Raw genomic sequence first — 25,476 nt, forward strand, 5'->3', positions numbered from 1 at the left:
TCAACCTATTGTTAAAATGCACTGATGACGTGGCTTGTTGAGAATGACATATTTCTGCTGATGAAGTGACAGAGATCAACATCCGGCCTTACCAAGAGTTCGCACGGGGCTGTTGATGTGGCTGGGTGGGCTCACGCCGTGCATGTTGACCGCTCTGACAACAAACTGGTACTCGGTTTCTGGCAGCAAGCCTTTTAAAACCATGGAGTTGGTCTCAATGGGCTCACGTATATAAGTCCACTCCGTGTCCATTTCTGGCCTGCATAAGAGATTAAGAGTGTTACACATGGAGACATAGGGGAAAAAACAGAACGAGGACATATTATACTGTTTCGACATTGACAATTAATTTTCCTTTTTCTTCTTCTTTTTAGAAAGAAAGAAAAAAAGAAGAATGATTAACAGGTTCTGCTGCAGACTTGTAATTATATGAGCTGTAATCACTCATAAAAGCTTCATCTAATTTTCCAAAAGCCAAGAAATGTTTCAATTATATTTGGAAATTTTATTCTGAGCACTCAGAAAGTTGATTTAAAGGAGCAAAAAGCGATATTACGCCTCTAGGTGGGCTGTTGAGCACTGTCTGTACACCAAAACAAGATGTGTGACAAGCCATTCCTCTTTCTACCTCCACTCTAGCTGCAACCCGGCCCCCCATTTCTCCTCCCTTTCTCACTCGTAGCCTTGTATGCACATATTAGCAAAGGATAAATATACAGAAAAACAGCATCACCTTTCAGAGGAACATGTCTAGCTGTGAAGTAATTTACTCATAACTTTATGATGCTGTTAGCGAGGGAACTTTTCGATCTGCTGGGCGTACTCTCCGCCATGTTGATCCCACGCTACGCTTCTCTGACGGTGGCATTTTATGGGCAGGGAGGGGCTAAGCCCTGAGAGGCAGCAGTTCACATGCACCTATACCCGCACACACGTGCAAATACGAGTGTATGCACGACCGGCCTTATTTCTCCTTTAACCAATTATATCTTATTACAATATTAATAGAATGGAAATACAAGAAAACAGTTTCTCAGGGCACATTGTTTAGAGAGATTTGATCAGAAACAAATGATCAAAAAGAGAAATTGTTGTTATTTTATCGGTTCAAACAAAAATAACAAGAAAAAAACCCTGGCCCCTCAAAAAGATAATAGTTATTATAGTTTAATTTCATTACGGTGGAGGAAAAAAATTGCAGTGACCAATGAGCTGATTTGTTTCAAGTAAGGATGGTAGAAAAGTTAGCAGGAAATTATATGCATACATAAATAAACAAATATATAAACAAATGAGTAAAAAAACTAATTATTAATTAATTAATGAGCCTTTTGTTGTCTCTTTATCTTCAGCCATAACAAAACATTTAAGGCGTCTCTTCAGTAGGGCCTCTTCTGACGAAATGATTTGCATCTGAGATGGCCCTTCTGAGTGAATACCAGCACATGCAAAACCAGACAGAGACACATATTCATGTCTGGCAGCCACAGAAAAAGACGCTCTCTTTTTCTCTCTCTGTTTCTTTGCAATCACTCAATCAAAGGCAACAGGCTCAGCATTGCAAACGTCAGCCCTGCAGTTTAACAGCCTGTTTAATACTTCCACAGTGCATGTTTTTTTTTTTTCACCTGTATTATTTTACTTAAAAAAAAGCAAATTGATTAAATACTTTCCACATAAGGTTTGGGGAATCATCAAAGGGAACCAAGCTACTCAACTGTGACCTCAGTTTCACTGCAGACGGAGTCTAGACGTGTGTGGCTCTTTGTCGCACAGGCGCGCACACGTGTGTGTGTGTGTGTGTGTGTGTGTGTGTGTGTGTGTGTGTGTGTGTGTGTGTGTGTGTGTGTGTGTGTGTGTGTGTGTGTGCGTGTGTGTGTGTGTGTCTGAACACTAATGGGAAGAGAATGAAATTCATTCTTTCTCATGTCCCAACTGACCCTGGTGTCAAAACACAAGTGGTTACACTGAACAGACCAGCAAAGATGCATACAAAAGAGAGCCGTATGTTCTGAGTTATGTGTTTGATGCCCATGCCAGACTACTATCGTTTTCCGCAGCCATTAAGATGCACTTATAAGTAATTAAATAAATAGCCTCCAAATTGTTTACGGGTAAGCACTGTTGCACATATTTTAAACTTTTAGAGACCACCCACTGAATTTCCTTGCTGATTTATGCTTTCGGATTTTGTTTTCACTTTGAATAAATCTCAATATGGAAGACGTATAAATGCAATGCCGCTTTCACCAGAGGTTTGTTAGTAACATATCATGTGTGTTTGTACTATTAAGATGATTAAAGAAAAACATTTAAAGTAAGCAAAGGTCATTTCGTAAAATGCACTTATTTATGTCTTCTTGTCCAAGATTTGGATTAAAAGATTCTTACAGTGGATAAAGGGGCTAAGAGGTGATCAGCTTATCTTAGCTTTGTATTGCATAAAGACTCATAAAGCTTAATTTGCCAACAGTAAGGCTAAGTAATAAATTTTACAGCATGGGCAAATTGTCTAACCAGGAGCCACTGTCTGTTTGAGCCAAAGGACGAGGCTTTGGGATGGCCGTCGCCAATGTCAGACATCTCTGTGGTGAGTCATTGTTCTAATAGACCTCCCTCCACCACTAACAGATTGTTTACAAACCAGTGGTCTGAAGGACAGGCTGCACAATCACGGCTTTATTGTGTGTGCAGGAAAAGCTAAAGGATAACAACAGTTGTGAGGTTTATATGAGGTGAAGGAACTCAGGGTGAGAGCACAAACGCTGACAGAGGAAGAGAACGTAATGTAATATCTGAACTTCATATTCAGGGAGCTTGATGGTTGGTATAGGAGCACCGCCTCATTAGGAATGTCCTCTAATGGTTTAACTGTCTTTCTCCATCACAGGTGTTTCCTTGTCAGAAACCTGGAGCGTTTTCTAAATTTGTTTTTCTCTCTATGCCGTTTCCACTGCAGGGACCAAGACCAAATGAGAGTACCAGTGTAGGCAACAGCCTTATTTGGGAGGAAGCACATTTAGATGAACCATGAGCTGAAGGTTGAGCTTAGTGGTGGCAAAATGTTAAATATATCCTCATCCATCCGTTATCTTTCCGCTAGTCCATGATTGGGTAGCGGGGGCAACAGGTCCGAGAGGGAATTTCAGACATCCTCCAGCTCATTCTGGGGGATCCCGAGATGTTCCCCTGCAGGCAGTGGGCCGACATAAAATAAACTGTTATTGCTGGTTAAATATCCTCAGAATTTAGTTTTAGCGTAATTTTAAATTACCCGACAGGAGTTTTGGATTTTTATTTAGAAATATAGAATTTAATTTAAATCCAGCCAACTATGCTGATGTTGTTAAAGGGGACATATAATGCTTTTCATATCTTCCTATTCACATTTAAATCATTCAGTTGTGCTCTAAAAGAATATTAGGATATCTATGCAGCTCTTTGACCAGCTTCATTCAAATTTTCAGCATTCCTAGAGACTCCACGTACAAAACAAAATATATTTAGGGGCTTAAAAAAGGATTTTGCATAATTTGTCCCCTTTAAAAGACTCATAGCCAGTTATCACAAACTCCTATTATGGGCAACCAAAAGTGGTAAAACCAGTTTCTAGGTTTAGGGAACTGGTGTGTCGTGTTTTGTATCTGAGAAAGCAAACTCTTTTATTTTACAGGGATTAATTAAAGTTTGTCATAGCTAGATTAATAGATGTACTTTTCATCCATTTTTACCCTTTTTCAGACGCAAATTATATAAGATGTTTGTGGTAACATCATATTCTAGGAAAATTAATATATACACACACACACATATATATATATATATATATATATATATATATATATATATATATATATATATATATATATACATATATATACTGAATATTTTACTTACTTTACTAAAACATGAGCCCCATCTGCTCTTTAATCCTGTACAACATCACTTTTAGCTATACCAAAAACAAACCTATAAAAGTTTATTTTTCTTGTAAGACCGTATTTACATAGTCATTAAGTTGTATTCATAAGCCTTGCAATGTCGTTGGATGGTAAATGTGTACATTTATTAAACACAATTTTGCTACTATAAATATATTGCATTTGATTAATTGCAATTTATAAATTCTGAATGAAAATATGATTTATTTTTGTGGTATTTCAAGTCCTTCCAGTAACAGTGTTTGAAATTTTGGCTGTACTTCATCTGTTAAGATACATATACAGCTTTTTCTCTGAGCTTTGTTTGCTCACATATCATAACCAAGACACTGGTTGTACAGGATGGTTACTGTATGGGCGTGGGGACAAGTGTAGATAATCTTGACTGTGCGGATGTAAGTGGTCCGGGGAATGAGCACAACTCAGTTGATGATAGTTCCATTCAAGGACACAGTTAGCAGCTTAAAGCAATATATGTAAGACAAAGTCCATACATGGGGCTTCACATTGTGAGTGACAACTGGGTCCTCTGGCATCCTCTGTGACTTTAATGGGTACCAATGCAGCATTGATGGAAGACAAGCCAGACATGAACTTGGGTGATGTTATAAAGATGCTTGCCTCATCACTTTCAAAAGGTCAGAACTACAAAATCTACACTGTCTAATTCTTCACCTCTGTCCCATTAGTAGTCCCCGAAGATGAGAAGAGTTTGAAGAAAGGGGGGAGAGAGGAAGCTCTGATCTCAGGGTGGAGGCAGACCACAGCACCTTTGCTGTGAGATGGTACAACAACAGGACAGTCACCTTTGTGTCATCCTTTGCTGGACCAGAACCAGTTACCACGATTCAACGCTGGAACAAAGTCACCAAATCATATGCAGGGTTGAGGCCTCACATGGTGGTAGCCTACAATAAATACATGGGTGGTGTGGATTTGTTGCACTCATTTGCTGCCATGTACAAGTTCCCGACGAAATCAGAGGAACAGGGCTGCGTGAAGTCTGGAGAATATTTGACTGCAACAGAATTAGAACTAAATATTGCAATGAAAATATTGAATTCAACCAATTAACTGTTCTCTCCTTTCCTTTGTTACAATTTCCCCACCACTGCTTGCGCGCTTTAGTTGACAGCTGTTGGCATTGAGTACAGTTAAAATTTAACAGGCCTGATATGCAAAATTTGAAATATAATCTCTTCCTAAATATTTTTTTTTAAATATTGAATCCAAGCAATTAATTGCGATTGTCAATTTGACACCTGTGATTCAAAATATGCAGATTTACAGGACAATTCCAATGCTCATCTAAAAGAAGTATTCTTGTGTTCTGCATCTGATGATGCATTTCATAAAACTTCATGCCATAAAGCTGTTATAAGTAAACTATAACAGCTTTTGGCTCTACCCTCAGTCTTTCTGCTGTGCTAAACTGCTGGCTGTTTAGCTGTTTCAGCCATGAAACCGATCATTTTAAGGCCTCATTTATCTCGGCTGTTAAGTGAATAGGAATGTTTTTCAAGCTATTTAGATAAACTGTTATCAAACCTGTCCACCGGACCTACTCAGCATTTTTCATTTTTCTACCTGGATCATTGAGATGCATCAGGGCATAAATTCTTATTTTTTATTGATAAATTATAATTAACATATAGAATAATTTAATTAGTGGAATATATTGATGTGAAATGGGGTTTGAGTATAAAGCTGCCAGTCACCTAACATTTCAAATAGTTTTTTTCAAAATTCTTGTGCCTGACAGCAAATAGTTTTGTTTATAAATCTAATGTATGGAGCAGATTTTTACAAGGTGGCTCTCTGAATATTCCACTTTTATCATCAGACATGGTTGCACATAATAGGAGAAAATTAAGTGAAAATTCAGCCTCCCCTTTTTTTTTCCTTTCTTTTTTTTTTTTTTTTTTATAAAACCTCACCGGTGGAAAAGCTATTCATTCAGGAATGTTATGTTCATTTATGTCAAGGCTTTCTCTGTCTTTTGTCCATACATATAGGTAAGTGCCCATTCTGGTCAACCTAGTTTACTGAAGAAAAGGACTTCTTCTTGTCTGTGAGCAAAAATGTAATTAATTTGTCTGAATTTTTTTCAACTGCTTTTTCCCACTTCACAAATGTTGAATGAGTTTTGACCAACCTGATGTAAGCCACCAAGAAGTGAAGAACAGGAGAGCTCCCCTGACTTTCTCCTTCCTGCCACGATAAAGCCAACTCTGTGTCCGATACGGCTATGACGACCGGCTGGGTTGGGGGTGAAGGAGGCATGCACATTTCTATTAGCAGAAAAATAAACAGAATTTAGTTTATTCTTGATTTAAAGTGCTCTGCTTGAACATATTAATGTATATTATGAGACCAGTGTCTTCCACTCACATATTCTTACCATGTGAAGCAGTACTGATGTCTCTGGGCATGCTGGGTCTACCCTCCCCGGCCCAACCATATGCTCCGACACTGACTCTGTACTTAGAGTTCACCTTTAGGTTGCCAATATCTACGTCCTACAAAGCACATTTAGGAAAACGATCAGTTAAATTACTGAAAGACAGGGAAGTTGAGTTAGAGGAGTGTTAAGATAAAAAGGTTGGGGGAAAACGGGTACAAATGGGCTAAATGTTACTTACAAAGCTGGCTTGTCCATCAAATTGCCCCTATAAGAAAGTGCAGATTGTAAAATAATTTTTCATATCAGAATGTACGATGGCATAATTATATGACACAAAAAGATAGAGCTCAGTTCCCAAAGAATCCTCAAAGTAGCTCTTAGTGACATCATTTTAGGAAAAAATAAGACTTTTCTTAGGATTTTACCTTGGTGAGATAAAAGTTATTTACAATCCTATTAACAATCTCATCTTGCAATTTATTTTTCTTATATATTACTAGTATTGTATTACAGTCACATAACAGTACTTATCTTGATAAAGAACAATGAAGGTCAATGTCAAAATTCCTATATTAGTGTCCCAAAGGAGAAATTTATGTGAGACAAGGGCAGTGCTGCAACACCGCACAAAAAAGCACAAAACACGCAACATCAGTTGAAATAATAAATTCACAATGAAAGTCTTAAAAGACAAATCAACATTTATCTATTTTTCTGAACTTCTCCCAACCTCTTAACCTTTGCACAGTTAGACTTACTAAACTCTACAATCTTGTATTGTTCAAACCCATTTCTTGGGTCCAAACTCAGTGCTGAGATACTGAGCAGTTAGAATACTCACTAAAACAATATCCACCTCTTTATAAAGACAAATCCTTATAATTGTCATTCCTCTCATAAACATATATATCATGGATAACTTCCAAATGCCATCACCAAAGCTACTTATTTCAGCACTCTATATTATTGTATTAATTGTTTTATTTGATGGACCAACACAAGGTAACCCATAATTGTGATGTGGAATGAACGGCACACATGGTTATCTGATTTTTCATAGAAAATAGAAATCAGAAAAGTGTGGCATTCATACATATCAAGCCCTTGTAAACCAATCCTTCTTGGAATGACTTTCAAATGCAGGTACAGCTCTGTTGGGGGCCTGTATGTGCTTGCCTTGCACATCTGAAAAGTGTGGCTGTTCTTCCTTACACATTTGTTCAAGCTCAGTCAGATTGAATGAAGAGCTCTTGTGAACATCTGTTATGAAGTCTTGCCACAGATTCTTGGTTGGATTTGGTCCGGGCCATTTTAACACAAAAACATGCTTTGATCTAAACCATTTTAAGGTTTGGGTGTTTTTTTTTTAGTTGTCCTGCTAAAAGGTGAACCTCTGCCCCAGTTTCAAGTCTTTTGAAATCTTTAAAAGGTTTTCCTTCAGGATTGCTCTGTACTTAGCTCTATCCATTTTAAGTCAACTCTCCCTTGTCCCGGCTGAAGAAATGCTTTCTTAAAGCAGGACGCTGGTGTCGCCAAGTTCCCCTATGGGAATGTTGCGTTCAGGGTGATGTGCAGTGTCATTTCTCCAGAGTACCATATTTTATACATTTGCTCTGTCCCCCACATGGTATGTAACAAATCAGCTCAGGGTTCATCAGACAGGATAAGAAGTGTGTGTTTAGAGCAACTTTTTGAAGAGATTCAAACCATTCCATTGTAGTTCTGGCTGTATATTTAGGGTCCCACCCTAGTCTAAAGTCTTTTACAACCTTTCTCTTGGAGCTTGCCCTGTATTTAGAACCATTGCCTTGTATTTAACACCACCCCTACAGTGTTTCATGACATAGATGTTGCACATAATGCATGGAGTCTGATCTTTACATTCATAAAGATCAGATATAAAAAGTGTAAAACTAAATGTTTTCCTCTCCACAGATTTTAACTCCTGAACTGTTTATCTAGAGGTTATCACTGACTTCTTAAATGCTTCTCCCATTAATTCCCTCCTTGCTCATCCTGATCATTTAGGTTGATCATAATATGGTAGGTTTGCAGTTGTACTTTTTTCAGTTTCCTATACGTTGGATTAGACAGTGCTCTGAGATGTTCAAATACTTACACATTAGTTTATACTTTGACCCAAATAAGCCATGCACTTTTCAGATTTCTCCTTTTAAACTTGTTTTTATAACCATGCATCATTTTCCTTTCACTTCACAGTTACACACTACTTTTTGCTTGTCTATCACATAAAATCACTATAAAAATACACTGCAGCTTTTTGCGGTAATGTGATAAAATGCAAAAAATGTTTAAGAGGTATGAATGTTTTCGCAAGATCCAGCATGTCCTTTTCAACTGGTCAAGACTACTCGCTTGTTCAGAGAAATACGCTATTTCTTTATTTTATTTTTTGTATAACAGAATGACCAGTGATACCAGCAACTACATTTTATTGTCATTATAAACTCTGCTACCCCTGACACAAAAAAAACCCAGTTTTAAGTCCTGTTCCTTCAGCATGTGTACCTTATCAGTGGCTATTTCAATTATACTTTTAAGTAACACACTAAAGACGTTAATAATAAAAACGAGTACTCAAATCTATACAAACACTTCTCTAATCATATTCAGAAAATATGCATTTATTTATCACCCCTGTCTTTCCAGCATTGCTCCTTGTCCAGATTGACCGTTCAAAATGTAGCGGTGGGGTACAGCGTTCCAGTCTAAGAGCTAAACTCCAGCCTCTTTGATGACAGACAACAAAGACCTCCATGCGTATACTTACAGTGGTTAGCATGTCCAAACTTAGAGGCACCTCCATGATGGATGTTGTACTAACTGGGCGGCCATTCTTTATCTCTGTGTAAAAGACCTAAGCAACCCACACACAAAAATCCATTAATATCGTTTAGTTTTTGCATTATTAGGACAGTGACAAATTATACATGTCCAACGAGAAGGACGTACTAAGAAGAAACAAGACTTTTATTGAACTTACAAAGCAAGAGAACAGATTTTTTTTCCCTGTACGTTCGAGGGAAGCTAGTGTCCTGGCTAATCCTCTTAGTGCAGACATATGGCCAAAGGCAGAGCCTACACAGTTACTGATCCACAATTTCTTAATGGTTGATTCGAGGAAGGAAGGATGAAACTTCTGGTGTGTTATGTAAGGTTTGAAGAGAACCCCGAAACCATGACCAGTGCTGAAAAGGTGAATTTTAAAAATGAAAGAAACCGTGCAAACACACTGCATGTGCTCTCAACAGTCACTTTGTAACTAATAAAAAATATGCACAGTAAGTCTTTGCGAGAAAGACAAAAAAGAATTTTAAAAAGAATCCCCTTTATTTGTTTTTGTGTATAGTGTATCTGTAGTTTGACGTTTTTTTAGCGACATCTTTCAGAGCAAGATTGCACCTGAAAAAGAACCATATACATTTGGCATTGAACGAGTTCCCTTCAAACCGGTAAAAGTTAAAAATAACGTGTCCTTTTTCCTCATGGCCATCTTCCTGGACATTGGGTTTGATGGGCACTTTAGAAGCGGAGAGAAGAGTGTGTCGGCCATGCAGAAAGAAATGAGCAGCCACTCAAGAAAAAAAAAAACTGTGGAAATTTGATTTATTTTCCATCTTGAAAACCTTTGTGAGGATTCAAAAAGTGTTCCTGCTTTTTTGGCTTGTTTTCTTTAAGATGTTCTACTTAGAAGAAGGACATTCATTTACCATTTACTTTCAGAATGAAAAAAAAAAAAAACATGTCCACCAAAGGCCAGCGGGTAGATAAAAACTGTGAGAATTTTTTTTTGAATGAGCACAGCACACATTCATGACTTGAAATGTAGACTATTAAATAATTGCATTAAATGTTTACGTAGAACCTGTTTTCACTTACCTTGTATCCAGTGATTGTGCTGACATGTCTGCGGGGCATCTTCCATCGCACACTGAAGGCGCTACAATTGACTGTCTCCAGCTGGATGTCTAATGGAGGACTTAGACGATCTGGTTTATACAAACATAGACATAGAATATAATCAGTGAGGAAACAACAAGGGACAGCCGGGGAAGTACATGGGTTGCTAGGACATGGCTTCAAAGAACTGTTGTGGATATCTTATGACTAACCAGGACATAATTTCACTTATTTATGTGTTTTCAGATGAAAATCTGCTTTATTGGCCATGACTGTGTGCACAATCAAAGAATCTGACTTTGGTTACAGCACTCATAGCTTACAGACATTAGGTATAATGGGTAAATAATAGAATTATTCCCGTAAATGAAAGATAAACTCCTTCAAACATAAGCTTAACAGTATTTTCATTGATATACCCTTTTAACTGTGGATATAAAAAATCTATTTGTGGAAGAAAAAATAGAACCACATGAGAAACCATAACCATTAAAGAAGACTGAACTGAGACCTAAGACAACTATCTTGACATTCTGCCTTTTTGACGCCGAAAAATATCATTTATTTTTAGTGTTAAATTCTCTGCCTGAATTATTCTATCAACGTCTTACAAATCCAGAGTCATAATCAGTTATAAATATGGATAATGAGCTTCAGAAAGTTATAGAAAGTTTATGTCCTGCTTTTAACATAGGTGCTTGGTGGTTGTAGAAGCTTGGTAAATATTGTTAATTATTCAGGGAATTTAAGCTAAAGAAGTAATGGTTAACTACCTATTAGTTCCTGATTAGTTCCCAAGGCATTCTCTAGAAGTTGATAGGCTGACACCCAGTCATCCATGTCTCCTCAGTGTTGTGACCCAAAGGTCGCCTGAATTGGCACAGATCTCTAATTCTGAGTGGGAAACTCTATAATAAACATGGACAAAACATAAACTAAGTTTAATATTCAAAATACAATCTGATATATTCAGTTGCTGTGAGCTGTTGTTTCCTTTCATAGTATCAAGGGATTTATTTTTCATCCCACACACACACACACACACACATATATATAACTAGACATATATACACACACACACACATATACATATATATATATATATATATATATATATATATATATATATATATATATATATATATATATATATATATATACATATATATATATATATATAGAGAGAGAGAGAGAGAGAGAGAGAGAGAGAGATGATATATATATATATATATATATATATATATATATAGATAGATAGATAGATAGATAGATAGATAGATAGATATATATATATATATATATATATTATATATATATATATATATATATATATATATATATATATATATATATATATATATATATATATATATATATATATTAGGGCTGGGCAAGTTAACGCGTTAATTTCGCGTTAACTCATTAGACTATTAACGGCGATATTTTCTTTAACGCGCGTTAACGCATGTTGGTCACATGCTTTTATTTTGTGAAGGTCTGTTGCTGCGGTGTAGGGGTTTGAATCAGAACAGTAGCTGGCGATAATGCGCCAATAACCTCGCTGTCAGCCCAGCCTCAGATTCAAAGAGGAAGAAAGGTGCTGGCCGGAAAAAAACACAGCTGACATGCGGAAGGCGGTGTTTCCCGCAGGTACCGCGAGCGAGCTTAGGCGAGGCGAGGCGGTGAGTTGGCGGCCGGAACAAGTTTTGTGCGGAGCGGAGCGGGGGGGGGTCTGCATCGACGCTGTCGGTGAAGTCGCTTCTCGTTTCAAAGTATCCATGTATTTTTGCCTGTTTTCCCCCTGCCATTCACTATATGCGCGCGAGAAAGCAACAACAAAAAACCGCGTGTCAACGTCAAATAAACGCAAGCATATCGAGTTAGCAAGCATTTCAGTTTAAAGTTCTTCCAGCATGGAATATGACAGAAACAAGTTAGTTGGAACCACTGACAAGTTAAACTTTGGTATTGAACATAAAATGGTAATGCTGCTCCCTGCTGTTACCTCAGAAATTGCCTGTTTTTGGTAGATTTTTTCCCCATAAAGAGAATTCCCTGTCAGTGGCAATAAGCTTTAATTTATTATTATTGCTATTTTTTGTTTTACATGTTTAAGTTGAGCTTTACACTAAATATGTGTTACTGATAAGTGCTACAAATGTTACAACACTTTTGTTCATATGGCAGCAGAACATTAAAATAAAAGTGCTCTTTACACTACTTTTGAATTCATTCTTGGAGTTTGTAAATACAATGCGATTAATCGCGATTAATCAGTGCGATTAATCGCGATTAAATATTTTAATCGTTGCCCAGCCCTAATATATATATATATATATATATATATAGATATAGATAGATATAGATATATATATAGATATATATATTTCATTACACACACACATTTGGGAGGGGAGCAGGATCGGTGAAACAGCTTAACACCTAAGCAGTAAGGGGTACTTGTTTGTCAAATCAGTGTGAATCCTTGGTCAGTAAAGCCTGTCCACCAGCCTGTTCTCTGTCTCCATGGTAACAGCTGAACTGGTTGATTGATGGCAGCAGTTCTCAACACCTCTGTTTATGCTTCAGGTTTTATCTCACTTTGCACCATGGCATCATAATATGGGTTTTGCAGCAGACCCATGACCTGGACAAAAGGATTTTAGCTGCAAGTGGAGCTAGAAACAGACAAGTTGCTATGGTTATCAGCCGATACAACTTAGTTTTTAGTTCATATTCATATTTGTTGACACTTCTTGTTTAATGTAGAGTAAAACACATTAAAATGTAGAGAGGAGGTAAAGTCATTAAGAAGGTAAAACTAAGTTGTTTCAATGCCAAAACAGCAGATGTCAGCCAGAAGCTACTGCTGTTTTTTTTTTTCTTTTTCCAGTTCTCTAGTTTCCAAAAACTATTTCTTATCTATGTTTGCTGTGAATCAAAGTAAAAAAAAGATACCCACACTTTATTTATTCCACGTCAGATCTGTCAGGGATCTATGTATGTTATGTTTGTGCGTTGTCCTCTCTCCCTCCAGCGTAAACATCCCGCCCTCTCACAATCAAACATCTGTCGGATGTTTCGCCAAACAGACCCTCGACACGGACTCTGAGAACCTCTCCTTGCTCCAATTTCATCTCCAGGACTAGTAAGAATTACCTGCTGCCATCTTTATTCAAAATCGATTCAAGTATTTGCTCCAATAACCAATTCCTCTTCTCACAGCGATTCCTCGCTCCGCTTTAAAGGAACCCTTCCCGGATCAGGCATTCACAGATTCTATTACAATAAACTTTCATTGCCTCCTAGTGATTTCATGCATGAGGGTCAGATGCTTAACTCAAAACATGACAGTATCGTGTTTTCCAGATTTAATAGAAATTAATAATATTAAATCTGGTGATAACGGAACTGGAGGGGGGGGGGGGGTGAAGTGCCTCTTTTAGAGACCGCACCCAAATGGGGGTAAATACAGACCAAAGAATTGCAGCTTCACTTTATATGGACCACGACTGATGATGATTTGAATGTAAAAAGGAAGAACTTAAATACATATGTCCCTTTTAGAGACGATAAAATACATTTTAAAAGTAAGGGAGTTTTTAGTTGTGACTTAAAACATTGACAGCTGGAGCCTATCCTATCTGGTGCAAAGGGGTAGTTTGTTTGTGGGGCTAAAACTCCAAAGGTCTGATTACCTCTGTGGACCAGCCTGAACCTTGGAACAGCTAAAAGCAAGTGATCATTAGATCTAAGGGATCTGGAGGGCTCTTAAGGCTGCTGGAGGTAAGACAGATACCCTGGAGCCTGTAATTTCGGTGCCCTTACAGGTCAACGACAACATTTTAAAGTCAATTCTAAAGTGAACAGGGAACCAGTGAAGAGAAGCGAGTACAACGAAAACATGTTTACGCTTTTTAGCTCATGTCCGACAAGCTGCAGCTTTCTGGATCATCTGCAGTCGCGTGGGGCATCCCTGACTAACACCGACGTATAAAGAGTTCAGTCGGGATGTAGCAAAACTTCAGATGACCCGTTCAACCTCTTTAAAAGATGAAAAATGAATTCACTAAAGAAAAAAAAGACTCTGTTTGAAAAGGCATCCCTGTACAGCTGTGTGAATCTGCTTATCAAGTTAAACTGTGTATTAAATATGACAAGAAGTGTTATTTTCACCTGGACATCATTACATTTCTCTGATTCCCCAAATATTGACTGACAAAATAAAGGTCAATACCAGATGAGTAAAGAGTAGACAGCTTCAATTAGTAAGGTTAGATTTAACTTCACAGATGGTGTTTTTTTTTGTTTTTTTCTCTAAATCAACACATCTTACATCTACTGATACTTTCCAAGGCTTGAGACATGCCCTCTTGTCTTATCAAGAAGATAATCTCAGAATCACCGCTGGTCTGTGTTTGCCAAGTGCCCTTCTAAATCCTTTGAGGCCGCTGTCCACTTCAGACATGATAGAGACAGTTGAACGAATATTTCCATAACCTCTCATCCTGTCAACCTTATCTGTAGCAGCCATAATTCTGTGCCTGAAATTCTGAAATGGTGTCGCTTTTCCTCACTGAGTGTTCCCGAGAAGTGACGGTTGTCACACTGAAATCAAATAGGGGTAATTAATCATTACCCCCCCCCCCAAAAAAAAAAAAATATAATTTTGATGTAGCACACAGATAAAAGTAATGACTTTTATATTAGATATTTAAATTGCAAATTTGAAAGTTATGATTCTCCATTATTGAAGTTTGAACGTTTTTTTGAACACCTCCACTTAATAATTAAAACCCAGGAGTATGTCAATAACACATGGTAACAGTTTTAAGCTAAAATATATTGATTCAAAGTTTGGCATTATGCTACACAAATGCAGCCCTATAAAAATCAATGATGTTGAAGAACATCATCCCTCAAATTTAAAAGAACTGCGTCCATTGTTTGTGTGGTAGACCCATTTGTGACTGGGCTTTAACTTCCTGCCTGTGATGTGAGATATATTGCGTCAATAATGGCCATCAATTTGTGAAGCGCAGCAATCCCTCCTGCAACAAAACACCCCCACAACATGTGGCTGCCGCCAGCATGCTACGTGTTGCTACGTGCTTGTTCTTCGGTTTCCCCCTTTTCCCCAAAAACTCACTGTGATCAGAATGGCCAAACACAAATACCTCAATTTAAGTTTGATGAGACCACATAACACGTCTCCAAAAATAGAGATATGTCAATCTGGCTTTTTAATGGCTTTATTGTTGTTGATGATGTTGTTGCAAAGTTGCCTAGATGTTGGTAGAGGAATTGTTTCCCTGTGGACAACATCACTTTCCCCACAAGTTTCAATAAGCATCTTGACAAAGTCTTTTGCTTTTGTTTCGGGGCTTATGTGTATTTTCTGCTGGAAAAATAAATAAAACACATTATCTCTGGAAAACAGAGCCCATCTCCTCCCTGGACATGATGAATGGACAGATAATCCTAATTGACCTAACCCAGGAAAGGTTTAGTCTGATTTACTTTCAATCAGTAGGGGAAAAAAAGATGTAAGGTGCCTGTAACTATGTGGATTCAACTACTGTGTGCGGACTAATGCTTCATTTAAGCATTTGTTTTTCAATATCATAACCCCATATTATTTATTCCCTGTCCTCAAGCTGATTTTAGTGAGAATTAGACTGTCTAAATTTCCAGGTTCTATATAGAGTGATTGTTCCATTCAGTTTTACAAGTTATTTTTGATTCTGACATGAACTAACAAATCAGAATTTTATTCAGATTGAGAATACAAACAGAAGCAGCTTGTTTCAGTAATGCTATGTAAAATTTTGCATTTATACAACAGTAATATTATACTTGAAAACACAAGTACAGCATAAATGAACAATACCGCTCCCTTTGCTTCAATGTCTCCTCCTTTACAGTTATATTGAAAAGGTTTTCTTCCAAGCTTTTTTGTCTTTTAAAAAAAAAAAAAAGACCACTGCGCTGCCAGCAGATATTTTTCTCTAAAGAACACAGAGAGAGAGAGCTCGAAGGGACAAAAACACAAAAACAAAATGCTGTTTTAAAGAACAGTAACCGTTTCTCCTCTTGATTACTTTTTAATTGTGTTTCACCAAACAAAAGTTCAAGTGCGAGAAGTGGTCGTGGAAGGTTCATTAAAATGCATGGTTCTCATAACAACTTCATAATGCTGGATATGCATAACAATAAGAGTAAAAAAGCTACGCTTCTGAATTATTCCATCAATTATTTAACTGTCTATTCAAATGGGAGAATGAAGCTGTCAAGGAATTAAAAAAGGACCATTCAATTTTAACCCCCCTCTGAAACCACCAGCTTTTTTGTTTAAAAGCTGATGTGATGCATGTGGACACTGAGCCCTATACCCTCTGTGAAAACAAGATCTCAGACCGACCAAAACCACAAGCAAATGAAAAAAAAAAAAAAAACAATACAAATGTCACTGGCATTCAAAAATGCAGAGCTACATCAGTCCTGTGCATGTTTGACAGTCTAAGCTGTGATGGGGGCACTATGCAGACAGAGAGATGTAAAAGTCAACCCCCATTGGCCTGAGGGTCTCAGAGTGTGAGGGCTGGAAAGAAAAAAAAAATTCAGCGGTCAGAGAGAAGGACAGCGAGGGAAAGGGGAAGTGATGGAGAGTAAAGGAAAGGAAGTGGGACAAAGAAACAAAGAAAGACAAGAACAGATGAGGGTCTGATTAAGTTGGAATCTAAGGATTTCGTCTCAAAAGCGCACAATGGTGGGCGTGAAAACTGTTTTTTAGATAGAACAAAGCCACACATTAACCATTCATCCATTTTTGACAGATTTTTTTTTTATATTTTCTGCAAAACACATCAGATGGTATTTTGTTTTCTCTTCATGGGCAATAACATAAGTTAGAAATTATCTACATGTTTCTGGCAATATTCTCAGTAAAACAGGAGTTGAATTATAGATGCTCTAACCCATCCATGTGTGTTAGAATAGAATAGAATAGAATAGAATAGAATAGAATAGAATAGAATAGAATAGTAACGCCCATTGTCCCTAAGTGGGGAAATTTGATAGTTTCGTGGGAACAGTTTATATTTATGTAGAAATATGTGCAATGGAAATCTAGAAATGTAGAAATCCCCATGTTCATAATTGGGTTTAACGTAGCAGTGAACTGGTGGGAGTTTTTCACAATGACATTATGGGCAGTTGCCCAGGGCATTGGATGTGTGTATGTGTGTTTGTGTGTCTTCGTGAGTGTGTGTGTGTGTGTGTGTGTGTGTGTGCTTTCAAGCAGGTGCAGTCGATATGGAGTTGGCAACCCCGTATTGAGTAGGCGCCCCCTGTTTGCTGCTGACAATAGGAAGATCAAGCACTGTTTCAGGCACAAGTCGTCATGTGACTTCTCCTCTAACCCTTTCAGTGTAACTTTTAGCTCTGCCCAACCAGGGAATTTGGATAAATTGTGTTTTCATAGTGTAGCAGGGGTTGGGGGTCGCAGGTGAAGGGACTCTCCCAGAGAACCATTCACACATAATCTGCCACTGCAGTGAAACCCACAAATGATGCTGCTCCAGGTGTTTACTGAAACAGCTTTCAGCTCTTATTGTGGATGTGTTTTCTTATTGTGAGTCTGATCTTCATCAAGTATAAAATGCAATTGGATTGTAGTTAGACTGAGTGCTTCTAGTTGATCAACTAATAACATTTCACCTCTTCACCCCTTTGATCTTTTTGGATTTACAATTAGGATTATTGTTCTCCTGGATAATGAAACCATAATAATGAAATCCTTCTAAAGCACTATCTTTGACAGTGTTCTTTGGGTAAAACACTTATTTTGCCGACATTTTTGATCAGGACAGTTGTCATTGTTGCAAAAAAATCCTTATTCGGCAATATATTTTTGTGCATTTCTGCCAAGTAGTAGTTTGTAATTTTTGTTTTTACAGTTGACAAATTGTCTGTAACAGTCTGATGGTCCACTGATGAAATCCACTCTTGATTGCTAACAAAGTAGACATATTTCCTATCGTTTACTTCATTTTGTCCCCTCAAGATTCCCAGTTTTTCTTTGTGCACAGCATTATTCTTTTTTCAAATTTACTTTTATTGTTCAGTTTTTAATTTAAAAAGCTGAAGCACAAAACCAGAACAAAGCATGTTTACCAGTCTGAAACTGTCCAAACCAAAATGTTGAACCAAAATGTATCTTCAGTTCATCATATTAGGTGTGAATATTAGTTTTAAAATCTGCATTAACATAACTGCGATTATTTAACCAAAATAATCAGGAACAGAGGAGAGCTTTGTTTAAAAAAAAATGTCTTTTTATGTCTCTGTATAAACATCAAATTATTTTAAAATTAGTCATGTATGTTTTCTTTATTATATGCATTTTTTTTATTGGACCTTAAGTTTTCTTTATTTCCACAAATAAAAGACAACAAAAGATTTTGAAAACGCTTAGCCACTGGCACAAAGAAAGATGTGCATGCTTACCCATTATCCACACGTTTCCATGCATATTTCAAGTTCATTTCACAGTTCTGATTATTAGGGTTATATATCATATTCCCAGTCCTACTATAGTTTGTGGAAGCTGAATTTATAGGCTGAACTCACCAGATCTCCGCGCATTTGATCGTCGGGCACCAAAACAAACGCTGGCAGAGCAGATAGCAAAGAAAAGTAAGTATAGAAGACTCCTCTCTTTACATGTAAGATCCATAACTTCCCTTGGTCAAATCCACATTTTAGGACACATCCAACAGCGCATTTAACTTTTTTTTTTTTTGTACAACTGGATGCTTTTGCTGGTGTAGGAGTTGCCTCAGAAGAAAGCTCTTCTTTTATCCAAATTTGCGAAGACGCACGGGAGTTGTGGCGAGGGGGAAAGGACAGCTACGGTTTGACACTGATAAGATTACAGTCTGCAAAAGATCAGTGGGGTGGGTCATCAACGGACAAACAGCCCGACGCCCGTGCCCCTGACAGGCGCTCTGATAGTCGACGGAGAGGGCTGTCCCGACAATTCAGCCATTAATTCGTCATCACAAACGCCGATGAATGGTGGCCACGGTCGTTTTTACGCGTGAAGATCGCTGTCGCGTTACGCCCCGGTTCGCCTCTTAGACAGCAGATGAGCCTCGAAACCAAGTGCGAGGAACGTGGGGGCATTTAGAGCTAAGAGGATAATAAGCGTCTAATCCGCACACTGGACACAGATGGAGAGCATGTCTTGGCGCAGAAGCAGGGGGGAGACGCTCAAACAACGGGCTGAATATTAATGCTCTGCATGTGTGTCTGCGCTTGTGTTGTGCTCACTTGGCTACAGTAAGAGCTGTACATTTAGTGTTTGTGCTTTTATAAGAATATTTGGATAAAATCCTACATAAATTTGTGTTTTTTTTTTCTCAAAAAGAGTTTGGCCATGAGCTCAAATTTAACTTTTTTTGTCATTGAATTCAGCACCCACTTTATCTCTGCATAATAATTGGCCAGATGAACCTGCCTTACAATTACTATTGTTACTGACACAGTTAGCTTTGACTTTGACTAAGGTTTTGAAACCCCAGACAAAATCTATATATATTCTGAATGGAATTTAGTTTTGAAAACCAGTTTATGTTAAACACAATTATTCAATCTCTGTAAATTGAAATCTAGTGGATTTATTTCAATAAATTAATTTAAAAAGTGAGATCATTTAGATGCATTCAAAGTTAAGGTGTCCTCGTCTCCCATGCAATAAATACGTTGCATAGAGGGCAATGCTGCTAACCTTGCCTGCAAGATGAATTCTCTACAAACACACGAGAATCCACCTTGTACCTCTCCGGCTTCAACCGTTGGTGTCCGAACCAAAAATGGTTCGGGCCAATCGCGTTGCAGTATTGTGGTTTAAGGCGGGACATACCGGTGCAACGACAGCAAGAGCTGACAAGCCCACAGCCGAACCGAGACAAACATGGCAGTGCAGTAGGACGCGCGAGCAGCTGCTGCTATCACACCTGTTTTGTCAGAATCCAGGATATTCATCAAGAACAGCAAGAAGGGCCTTGCCTAGCTAACCTTCTTGTGGTTTTTCAAGATGTCTGCTGCTTACGTTGTAATTTGATACCGTGATTCACTAAAACCAACCTTTGGTAGGTGGACACTATCTGTCACTTCGCCCAATCAGCTCAGAGAGTTCTGCTGCATGTCCCTCCTTTCCCCAAAGGGTTTCGATAGGAACAGTTCGGGATTGATAATGTGTAGAACGGTAGTGCTACACATTATCAATCTGGCTGGCCATGTTACAGTGCTGCACCCCAATACACATACAGGTAACTTTGCTAATAATAGATGCACAAATGGAAAACAAAATCCCAAACACACAGAGTAATTCAGGCAATCATTTTTTTGTTAATTCTGGTAATAATGGCTTAATGAAAACCCCAAATTCTGTTTCTTGGAAAATTTGAATAACAATCAATTGTGCTCAAAACTGATTCCTTTTTACAGAAATCTTCTTGTCAGCACAATCCTGAGGGAGATGGCTATCTGGACAATTATCCAGCACCCAGTCATTGACCCCCTCCACAAGGAGGAAAAACCACATAAGGTCATTTCAAATGATGCTGGTCTTCCCAGCGTGTGCAATTCAACCATATGAATGGTAAAGTTGAGTGGAAGGAAAACATGGAGTTTAAAAAGATTGTGAAGCCAAACCCATTTGAGAACTTGGGGATATTAACAAGACATGAACTTTGACTGGAGTTTTTGACATGCAGATGTCTCCAGTAAATGGACTACAACAGCTGAATTTCTTGGATTAAGGTGTACACCAGTAGCACTTTGCCTGAGCTAAGGTTAAAAAAAGGCCTGATTTGTTGCTCAGTGTTAAAAATCATCTTTTTATTATGGCGTATGGAGAAAAAGTGGAGAGATATAGAATCCAAGGTGTTTGAGGTCCAGGGACATAAATAAAATAAAATGAAAATAAATAAATAAAAAATAAAATAAAAATATACCAATGTAATACATAACATTAACAGGTAAGGTATTATGAAGTAACATTATAAAAACATTACATTATTCAAAATGTGGATGTGCTATACAGAAGGTGGTGGTGTGCAGACTAATAAATATTATAAATATTAATAAATAGACAAGGTCGCGGGTGGGTGGGTGTCACAAATTTGCATATTCACATATTGCACAGGTACAATGAGGTAGTATTGTACATGTATTGTTATTCAGCAGCTATTGTTTAGCCATCAGTCTGACTGAGGCGGGGAAGAAGCTATTGAAAAAAAGCGAGTTGTATGTGTGGTGATACTGTCCACTCTGCTGTGTCTCAGGTTGTACGAGCAGCGTGTGTGTCTGAGCGGAGAGAGAGCTGGGTGGAGAGAGTCTCTGATGATTCCTTCTGCTCTTCTCCAACAGCGCTGCACGTACATAATGGTAGGGAGTTCTGTCCCTGTAATCCTCTCTGCTGTCTTTATGACTTTTTGCAGAGCCTTCCTCTCTGCCTGGGTGGTGTACCCGTGCCAGACAGTGACGCCCGCAGTGAGGAGGATCTCCATCAGTCCTCTGTTGGCCTGGGTGAGAGGGCGATAGTTCAGCCCGGCTTTCCTGAGCAGCCTGATGAAGTAAAGCTTTCGCTGGGCTTTTTTCATTGTGGCTGTGGTGTTCAGAGTCCAGCTCAGGTAGGATGTAACCTGCAGTCCCAGGAATCTGTAGCTGTCAGCTCTCTCCACTCCAGTCCCTGTGATGAAAAGTGGCTGTAGAGGGGGAAGATTCTTCCTGAAGTCCAGAGTTGATTCCTTTGTCTTGTCTGTGTTGAGGATGAGGTCATTCTCCTCTCCATAGACAAGGATGTTGTTTACCACAGTCCTGTATACCGACTCGTCTCCCCCCTTGATGAGCCCCAGGATGGTGGTGTCGTCTGCATATTTGATGATGATGGTGTTGTCCTGAGTTGAGACATAGTTATTTGTGTACAGGGTGAAGAGTTTGGGGCTGAGGCAGCAGCCCTGCGAGGATCATGTGCTGACAACGAAGCTCAGCGGACAACCGTCTCCTCACCACCTGTGGTCTTTCTGTCAAGAATGTTTGCAAGCACTATGATCAGGAGGGTTAGCCTTGCATTGCTAACCAAGCGCTGGAGCCTTCGGTCTGTTTCTCCCCATCTGCCGCGCTTTCGCTTTGGCCTGTTGTTCTCAGGAGAACCTAGCTCTGAGTCCAGCGTGTAGCGTGTTCGGGTTAAAAAACGAAAGATGACTGTGCTCTCTCAGCTCTAGTAAGATCGCCTTAATTGATTAAGTGAACGTAATAATACGTTCACTCGGAGAGCTCTGCGACGTCGTACTTTGGGGAACGCCATTTGCCTCTGGCAAGATTGCTGAAGAACTGAATGCTGCAATTAAAGAAACCTGGGCTTCCTGAACGCCACGTAGAAATGCTATACAGGATATAAGTATTATTTATAAGTAAGTATCAGTAAAAAGTAATAGTAGATGACTGTAAAATGTTGTGTATAAATATAAATATGGTAGCTATATGCAGAATATTATATTATACAGAATATACAGGAGTGTTAGCAAAAGGATTATATATCAACACAGTGAGTCATCTAAAAAAATTTGATTTTCAAACTCAGATCAAATATCAAGTGCATATGATGCAAAGTATATGGAAAATGATTTTCAGTAGGCTAACATAGCTGTAATAACAATTGGTAATATGTAATGATTTCCCCAAATTTGGGATTTAAATGTAACAAAAAATGTCCCTCCATATGTAATAAATAATAATTTACATTTTGAACTGACTGACTGCAACAGATTAGATTATTTAAAATTTCCATGGTACTCAAATTTATTGAGATGACCTTACTTATTAAGCATTGAAGCCTATTAAGCCTTATTAAGCCTCACTATTTACATTCTGCCACCATTAGAGTAGTTGTTTATTTGAAAGTGTTTAATGTTCGTTACAGATGCAGCGTATTCCTCAAATATCTAAAATGTGAGTAGACAAAACGATGGATATCAGCTTGAAGTTTTATTCTAGCCTTCTACAACCTTCGCTGTGAAGGGATGACCTGACTACAGACGGCAAAAGAAGCAACATGGGGCACTGGGTGGCTCAGTTGGTAGAGCAGTGCAGAGGCCGTAGTCCTCGGCCCAATTGGTTCGATTAATGGTCTCGTTCCATTTGCTGCATTGTTTTGCCCATTTTTTTCATCCTCTTTCCTATCAGATTGCTGTTCAAAAAAAGGCTGTTAGTGCAAAAAAAAATAACTTTAAAACAGAACTAACATTAGCTCTGAATAATTATTAAAACGGTCAAAGGGTAGCAGTGTCTCTTTGTCTTTTTTAACATGCTTATCTCTGCTGTATAGTTGGAAGGTTTCAACCAGGTAGGCTATAACACTTGATAAAAGTTTGAGACACACCTTATTTCTTTCAGGAAGCTTGAAAGGAGACAAACGTTTCATGAATAATCAACAAAGCACCTAATGGCAGATGACATTTTAAACAGATTGAAGTTAATTGTCAGTCATTCTTTACCTTTGTGGCAGAATAGACTATGAAAACACAGCTGGAGGAAATCTGGGCAGATTTTTAAACTGGAATGTTACATTTCTGATATTATTTTTCTTTATTTCTCATTATATTTGATTACGTTTAGAGGAAAACATACACAGAAATTAGGCCTGTTTTGTCATCACGTTTACAAATTTTATTCTCTTGGTCTCCCAGTTCAACTTTATTTTCTGAGAGGAATATTCCAAATATTCCACCTTCATTAAAAAGAAGCATATTAAATTATGTGATTACTTAACCCAATAAATGAGGAGAATGTGAAATCTTTTTAAATATTCCTTCATGAAGTGTGTACTTTTGCCAAATTTAGAAGAGTAAGTTAAATGAAAAAAGCAACCATTCATGAAGGCATATTGTTCCTTTTTTTCAAAACTTTTGAACTTCAAATTTTACACCAGTCACCCACTTTCAGGTATTCATAATTTTTTTTTGCTCGTATAGTATCTTCATGTGTCGTTGGATACATAACTTATCTCGGACTATGTCCCAGGCAGAGGTGGGTAAAGTACCCAAAAATTCTTCTCAAGCAAGAGTTGCACTACTTCAAGATATTCCAACTTAATTAGAAGTAAAAGGTAGTCATCCAAAAATTACTCAAATAAGAGTAAAAACCAATTGGCTACTTAACAGTTTGTAACTGTTTGATTATAACATCTGAGCGGTAGCCTAGTGATTAGAGCTGGGTGCTTGCATCCTGGAAAGGGCACAAGTTCCCTGGTTTGAATCCCACAGACCCCCACTCTGGGTCTCTAAGCAAGATGCTTAGCCCCAGAATGCTCCCTGAGAGCTGCACAGAGGCAGCCCCATGCTCCACAAGGGATCGAGTTGAATGCAGAGGACAAATTGCATTGGAATTTCTGTTGTAATGACAAATAAAGACTATTTTTAGTATTTGGTTTGTGAAAATGATGTTATCAGACAGACAGGCAAAAATATGAGCAAAAATATGTAACATCATTCCAAAATTAGTTCTGCAAAAAGACAAAATTTCCTTTTTCAAAGCCTCAAACTACTAAACGTTGCTCAAGTAAATGTTGACTGAGTAAATATAACTACTTACTACCCACCCCTGGTTCCAAGTGTCTTAAAACTTATATTCCTCAGCGTTGTGGATTCTTCTGTTACAGGAAAGATTTCGTTAGCAGATAATGAGGTTTTAAATAGGATTGGCTCAATGTTTAAAGAATAACCTTAGCACTACTCCACTGCAGAAAGAAGCTCATTTTAATGAACCAGTTGCTCTTAGATTGCCATAACTTATAAAATAAAGACATCACCTTGCCTGTTTATATCTGTTGAATATAGTGATTCAAGGATATATTACTCAACATTGAGAACAATTTTGAATCTGTTTGAAGGCCTATCTTTTTTCATTTGCATTCAGTTTAAGAAGTTTTACCTTGATTGAATCATTTGTGTTCTCTTTTTGTTTTAAATTTAAAAAAAAAAAAATCCTTTAGATGTGTCTTATTGAATATAATTAATTGCAAAGGGTTTCGTGCATTCTTTAAAATTGTATTTTATTTCTTGCATTTTTCTTCTGCATTATACCAAGACATTTTTTCCAAATAAATGGGAGAGTGTATATAACAGCTGGATGGAAATCCCT

The 25,476-nt window shown here is 37.9% G+C and overlaps 1 protein-coding gene across 3 annotated transcripts in view; it reads right to left on the reverse strand.

The window, feature by feature from the left end:
- LOC105939951 (pikachurin) overlaps positions 1 to 19,462 on the reverse strand; it is a 37,407-nt gene extending 17,945 nt beyond the window's left edge. For 2 of the 3 annotated variants that reach the window (XM_036143791.1, XM_036143790.1), the window contains exons 1-7: positions 18,898 to 19,461; positions 10,246 to 10,355; positions 9,137 to 9,223; positions 6,584 to 6,610; positions 6,343 to 6,460; positions 6,097 to 6,232; positions 93 to 259 (exon numbers count right to left, since the gene is read on the reverse strand). In XM_036143791.1, the coding sequence (XP_035999684.1) occupies positions 93 to 259; positions 6,097 to 6,232; positions 6,343 to 6,460; positions 6,584 to 6,610; positions 9,137 to 9,223; positions 10,246 to 10,355; positions 18,898 to 19,003 (751 nt within the window). In that variant the 5' untranslated portion in view covers positions 19,004 to 19,461. Of the gene's footprint in view, positions 1 to 92; positions 260 to 6,096; positions 6,233 to 6,342; positions 6,461 to 6,583; positions 6,611 to 9,136; positions 9,224 to 10,245; positions 10,356 to 18,897 lie in introns of all 3 variants that reach the window. The other variant, XM_021308503.2, reaches the window with a different exon arrangement.
- Positions 19,463 to 25,476: the final 6,014 nt, after the last annotated feature.

The sequence above is a fragment of the Fundulus heteroclitus genome, chromosome 12 (genome assembly GCF_011125445.2).
Source record: "Fundulus heteroclitus isolate FHET01 chromosome 12, MU-UCD_Fhet_4.1, whole genome shotgun sequence".
Taxonomy (NCBI): domain Eukaryota; kingdom Metazoa; phylum Chordata; class Actinopteri; order Cyprinodontiformes; family Fundulidae; genus Fundulus; species Fundulus heteroclitus.